Source organism: Lutra lutra, chromosome 14 (genome assembly GCF_902655055.1).
Source record: "Lutra lutra chromosome 14, mLutLut1.2, whole genome shotgun sequence".
NCBI classification, from domain to species: Eukaryota; Metazoa; Chordata; class Mammalia; order Carnivora; family Mustelidae; genus Lutra; species Lutra lutra.
In genome coordinates this window covers 79,989,097-79,995,096 of record NC_062291.1, presented here as the reverse complement: position 1 = coordinate 79,995,096, position 6,000 = coordinate 79,989,097, and the positions used below count along the sequence as shown (strand labels likewise).

The 6,000-nt window shown below is 53.4% G+C and overlaps 1 protein-coding gene across 9 annotated transcripts in view; it reads right to left on the bottom strand.

Moving 5' to 3' along the window:
• Positions 1-469: 469 nt before the first annotated feature.
• The window catches only part of DMBT1 (deleted in malignant brain tumors 1), an 84,955-nt gene continuing 79,424 nt past the window's right edge, over positions 470-6,000 (bottom strand). For all 9 annotated transcript variants that reach the window (XM_047702310.1, XM_047702309.1, XM_047702311.1 and 6 more), the window contains 3 exons: positions 5,788-5,972; positions 3,358-3,746; positions 470-1,100 (listed from right to left, as the gene is read on the bottom strand). In XM_047702310.1, the coding sequence (XP_047558266.1) occupies positions 806-1,100; positions 3,358-3,746; positions 5,788-5,972 (869 nt within the window). In that variant the 3' untranslated portion in view covers positions 470-805. The remainder of the gene's footprint in view (positions 1,101-3,357; positions 3,747-5,787; positions 5,973-6,000) is intronic.

Below are 6,000 nucleotides of genomic sequence, written 5' to 3'. Positions count from 1 at the left end.
CGCCCACTGCCCGAATACACGACACAAAGAGAGCCACCAAAGACGCCCCACCGGTGGATCCCAATAACCAAGAGGAGGGTTTGTGGAAAGCGCGGCTACCCGTCCCTGTCCCCCGTGCTACTGCATCTGCTGACCTGTCCTTAACCTAGACCAGAAACCCTGGGTCTCAGTCTGAGGACCCTTCCTCGCCCACACCCACAAGAAAACAGCAGAGCGAGAAATGCAATCCCTGTTGGAGATGAGGAGATGGCGTGGCTGACCCCCAAAATGTCAGCCTTGCGAGCCGCTGGATAAACCCATCCTGCCTGCATCCGCACAGCCCTGCCTGGGGACACAGGGGCCTCTTGTTATCACTGTCATGAGCACTGACGTCACCGTTGGTGTCGTGTTGTTGATATCAATGATGGTAACAATAGTACCAAGACCCGCCGTTCATCGCACCCAAGAACTTGACCCAGGCAGACACGAAGGCAGTTTAACTAACGTTATTTTATTGCATTCCCCCAACAGTCCTAACCGGTAGATAGTCACGACTTTGTTCCACAGAAAATGAGCGTGAGGTGCGGGGACTTCAGGAGCCAGAGGATAAAGGTGGCAAGTGTGTCCGTGTCGCAGATCAGAACTCTCTTGGCCAAGCACCGCACGTGGTCCCCCATAGACCAGGACCCCCGGAAGAAGGCGGGGAGCGATCTAGCGGACTCCATGTCGCCCTGTGGGGCCCAGCAGGCCTGGCACGTGGGGACGTCCAATCGGAGGGGGGACGCGACGCCCACAGAAACATCCCGGGTCCCTGCCACTCTGGGGCCTAAGGGCGGGAGGGCTGGCTCGTCGCCAGGTCCCTCTTCTCAGTGCGCGGGTCCCGCTTCAGGATGGGTCCCAGGACGACGTCCACCTCCTGGTGGGAGCCCACGTCCCTCTTGGCCCTGACGGTGCACCCCCTGCGGCAGCGGGAGGAGTAGTCGTTGACCCTGCACACCACCATCTTGCAGCGCAGGTACACGGAGGGGAAGCGCCTCAGGAAGAAGAAGGAGCTGAACCGGAAGCGGGCGATGCGAGGCGAGGGCTGGGGGTAGGAGCGGTAGGTGCTGTCCTTGGCGCACCTGCAAGAGAAGAGCGGCCGTCAGCTGGGGCCGTCAGCGCGTCGCCCTCTGCAGGACGCGAGGCCCCCACAGCGACTGTTGGGAAACCAGCAGCTGCGGCAGCAGATCCTGAAGCCGCATGGCAGCCCGGGCTTTCCACACAGACGAGCAGGCCCCAGGTGGCACAGTGGGGGCTCCGTGCCGCTGGGTGCTGGGGGGCCTGGAAACGCGGGGCCCAGAGAGAGGGCACTGGGGAAGGCGGCATTTCCTTTCCTTCCCTGCCCGCAGGGCTAGGCAAGGCCACGCTGGGCTACTCTCTAGTATCTTCGGTGGCTAGCACCTCGCCCCCACCAAAGTCTCTGGGGCCATGTCTCCTGACCCACCTCAGCTTGCCCTGAGCCCTGGGTGGCCCTGCTTTCCACACAAGCCTGAGTGCTCTCCAGTACCCCTACTCCAATATCGATCCCCTCCTTATTTCCTCAGAGGCTGCCTTATCTCCACCAGTGTTAGCAGGAAGATTAGTTAAGAATCCCCTGAAAGAGGGGTGCCTGGGGGCTCAGTCGTTAAGCGTCTGCCTTCAGCTCAGGTCATGATCCCAGGGTCTTGGGATCGAGCCCCGCATCGGGATCGCTGCTCAGCGGGGAGCCTGCTTCTCCCTCTCCAACTCCCCCTGCTTGTGTTCCGTCTCTCGCTCTTGCTCTCTCTCCGTGTCAAATAAATAAATAAAATCTTAAAAAAGAAGAAGAAGGAGAATCTCCTGAAAGATCAGGACAAGAAACATTTCCCAGATCTAACCCTGGTGGAGGAAGCAGCTTCCGTAACCCACGACATCTCTTAACCGGAGGATTTGGGGTGACATAGCAAAGACGGAAGCAAACTGGTCCTTGGGGTTTAGGGTGGAAATTTTTTTGTGGGGGATGGGAGCCATCACTAGGGCAGCCTGATTTGCCTGGAAATGTGGCCCAGGGTTCCCTCGGTATCTTCCTGCCCCTTCCAGAGTCTCCTTCCTCCGCTTTCAATGCACATCCTCTCAAATACCATGTTCTTTTTTCCCACAGGGGTCAATTTAGCAGCAAAGATGAGAAAGAAAGTACCCAGAACGTTGTCAGGAAGCAGGATATTTGTAAATGAGGTCAGGGTAACCCCAGGGCTGCTGGGCAATAAAACCACGTTTGCATAAAACCACACCAGTCAGTGTGGTCTGAAGGAGCCAGGGCTCCATAACCCAGGCCGCACTTCAGAATCACTGGGCCGGGGGGTGTGGATTTTAAAACTACAGATACCCAAGCCCCACGACAGACCAAATAAAGTGAATGTGCAGGTGGGGCCCGGGCATGGCTGTGTTGGAAGCTCCTGATTCCTCTAATGGGCATCCAGGCGGGTGACCTGGCTGGTGCCCAGAGATAGCTAGTGAGTCCCCGCACTTCCCAACCCTGATTCCTAGCAGAACCCCTTTGCCTATCAGTACAACTTCTATATGATACTTCCGTGTGATTGTTACTGAAGTGCCAAGGTCAAATTATCAGCAAAGAAGGGTTCACACACCAATGGGCAGGGACGGAAGAGTAGGGATGGGAGTTGCACATCCCAGCATCCCAGGACCCATTGATGAACTCAGAAGAAGCAAACTCTACCTCCCCAGAGTCCTGTCATCCAGGGGAGCAGGACTGTAGTGGACGAGTCCAATCTGGGCACCGCTGACCCCAGTCTGGACACCACTGACCTGACTTCTGCATCTCTCGAGTTGGTTAGACCCACCATTCTCAGCTGCTAGGTCAAGAGACTCCTGCTGACCCTGTTACTGGCAACGCTCCTTGTGGACCACCTGCCGTGCATACTCTTTGCCCAGAGCCCCTTTGCCTCCTTTGCATTTCATCCTCCCAACAGCCTATGATGTGGGCATCACGCTTCACATCTGAAGGGTGAAGAGACTGGCTCAGAGAGATACGACTGCTTGCCCAGAGTGATGCAGTGGGTACATGGCGGAGCCTGCGTCTCAGTCTCAAGCTGTTGCAGAATCAAGGCTTTCCCCACTACACGCATGTCTTCTTACAGAGTTTGGCCAACTGGGTCGAATCCCAATTACAGCTAAGCTGCTTGGTGACCACTGGTGGCTCATTACTTCTCCACACATCCATTTCCATGGATGTTAACTATGTAGGACCACCTGACTGGTTAAGTTGGATCCACCAGAACCAAAAATCCTTGAGACTTTGGGCTACTCATGTTTGAACTGTCGGGTGAAGCTTGACATTCGCCCCATGAAGACACTGCTTACCCACTCCGGATTAGATCATAAGTCAAAGATGTAAAGTCATTGGAATACGGGGACGCCACACAGGTATCCACAAACAAGGACAGGGAGGTATCAGAATTGATGATCTCGGCCTGAAGGTACAAGTTCTGGTTCAGGTCCACGTAGTAGGGGCTGCTGGTCACCGGGTATAAAAATGAAGATGATGCATAAAAGGAAATGTTCACGTCAAAATTGCCATACTGCACTTCATTGACATTGACGGTGTCATTAGCGATGTACATGGTGTCAACCCAGGTGTTCTGGAGCATTTTGCAGCTGATGTGAATGAGGAGATCCTTCTTCCTCTTGATGATGGCACTTGGAGCAGCTGCTTTGAGGAAGTTGGAATAGGTGATGGTATCATTATCTACCTGAGAGAGGAAGGCAGGAGAGCAAAGTCAAGCAAATGTCACCTGCTAAGGTAAGCTCACTGCTGATTTTGGTTACCATGAGAGCGAAGTGGCTCAGCCAGACTTCAGAACCCTCCCAGGACCACACAGAGAAGGCGCATGGGTGCCATGTTCCCATTATCTGGGCTGGACATGCTGTTTAACTAGGAGGACTCCCTCCTTTCATACAACCCCTTCCTCTTCCATGTAATGGGGAGTGCAGTGTGGGCCAGGTGTTGGGGCCTCCTAGGAGCTGCTCCCTGTGAGAAGATGGGTGTGTCTGGATGGCCCCCTGCCCTGCTGAATGGCCACCCTGAGTCCAGACTCCATGGCTCAGGGCCTTTCTTGCTTTGCTTCATTCTCGCTGTGGTTGGGAGATACCAAGGGAGGCAGCCATGCACCCAAAGGAGGGGCTGGTGGGATTCGTTTTCACTGTGCTGTTTGAATGGCTCAGTAGCTATTACAGCTTGGTATCTGAGGCTGCCAGGACTGGAAGTGACAGAGGGTGGAGTTTTAGCTGCGGTGGGTATCTGACCTCTGGGGTAAGGGCTCCTGCAGAGACCATGTGGACAGCTGAGCGACACTGGATCACTTCCTGTCACACACTCCTTTGTCACTCCCTCAACCACGGGGATCTGTTGGGCTAAATGACTATCCCCTTCCTCTCCCACTCTTTGTTATGTGTCAAAGGATCAGCAATGACCTTGCTGGGTAACAAACAGTGTCATCTTAGCACCTAGCCCAGTACTGGCTCCCGGCAAATGCTCAGTACATCTTTGGTGAATGACAAGTTGATGTCGTCTGAGTGTGTGGGTCGTGCCCATTGTACATATTCAAACATTTCATGTTGTGTATTTACTGTAGTCCTAAGCCACATAAAAATATTCGCACGGTGTCTCTTCCCTGTTACTTAGGTGTCATCCCAAAATTCAGAATTTAGATGATTTCAAATAAATTTACATAAAATTAAATGCAACCATTGTAAGCATGCCATCCAGTGCGGTTTGATGATAATCACCTCCACAAGAAAATCCAGAACATGGCCACAAGCCAAATCAACGTTTTCCTGCCCCTTTGCAGGCAATCCTCTCCAACCAGGTCAGCTTTCCATCCTACATTTATTCCCCATTCCTGAATTTTATAGAAATGGAATCACGGAGTGGGTACTCTTATGTGGCTGGCTTCCGTCACTCAGTGTAAGGTTCTAGAGATTTTCAGAGTCTGACATTTGTCCTGCTACTTCTTGGCCAAGTGGCCTTGGGCTACCTGCTGGACACCTCGAAGTCCAGCCTCCCTGTATTTAAAGTGGGGTGACAATGAGAGAATTCTGGGTGGGTGTCCGGGGAGTATGACACCTGCTAATCCTAGTGCTTGGCCCTGGGAGGATGAATAACCATCCAGTTTGCTCAGGACCGAGGAGTTTTGTAGAACATGGGACTTTTCCATGCTGACATCTGAAAAGTCCCAGGCAAACCAAGACAACTGGTCACCCTAGATGGTGACAGCTCAGCTGCAGAGGTTGATTTACTGCGAAGCTAATAAAACTTCAGCCTCTGGGCCTCCCCCGTGCACAGGTTCCTCCAAGGCCTACCAGTGTGCTGGCGCAGCCCTATGTTTCTGTACTTACAAAAGTAAGATGCATTTGCATTCTCTGCTTCATGAGGCACCCGCCCCTTTCACCAACACCAACCCCAAACTCTATAAGCTTAAGGCCCTGTAAAACCTGGAGCTGCCTCTCAGAGCTGCTGTGGTCCTTGCTGATGGGAAGGCAGCCTGCCACGCACCCTCTGTGCCCGACAAGGTAGGGGAAGATGGCTTGCTGACCTTCCTTCCTCATCCTTACATTTCAAAGTGGCTATAGCTACACATCATGGCAGTAAGGGACAGATTTAAATCTTCACCCTCATTACCCTGGTTATGTCATCATCACGTCTCTGGGGTCCCCAGAATTCAAGAATCACAGCACACATCACTATAAGAAAGCTTATTCAGCAGGAGATAGAGTAGGAAGCCCCAGACTTACCTGCTCGGTGGTGCCGCAGCCGGAATATGGAATTGTGAACAACACCTGGCTGGCCGTTATCTGGGGCTGACACTGGGAGCTTTCATTCCGGGTGGAAATGACAAGGTCCATGGCAGAATAGCCCAGGGACTGGAGGTAGCTCCTCCTCACACTGGCTTGCATGTGGTTTGGCAGACAAAGCAACTCTGGTGGCCGAGGGCAAACAATGCAGGC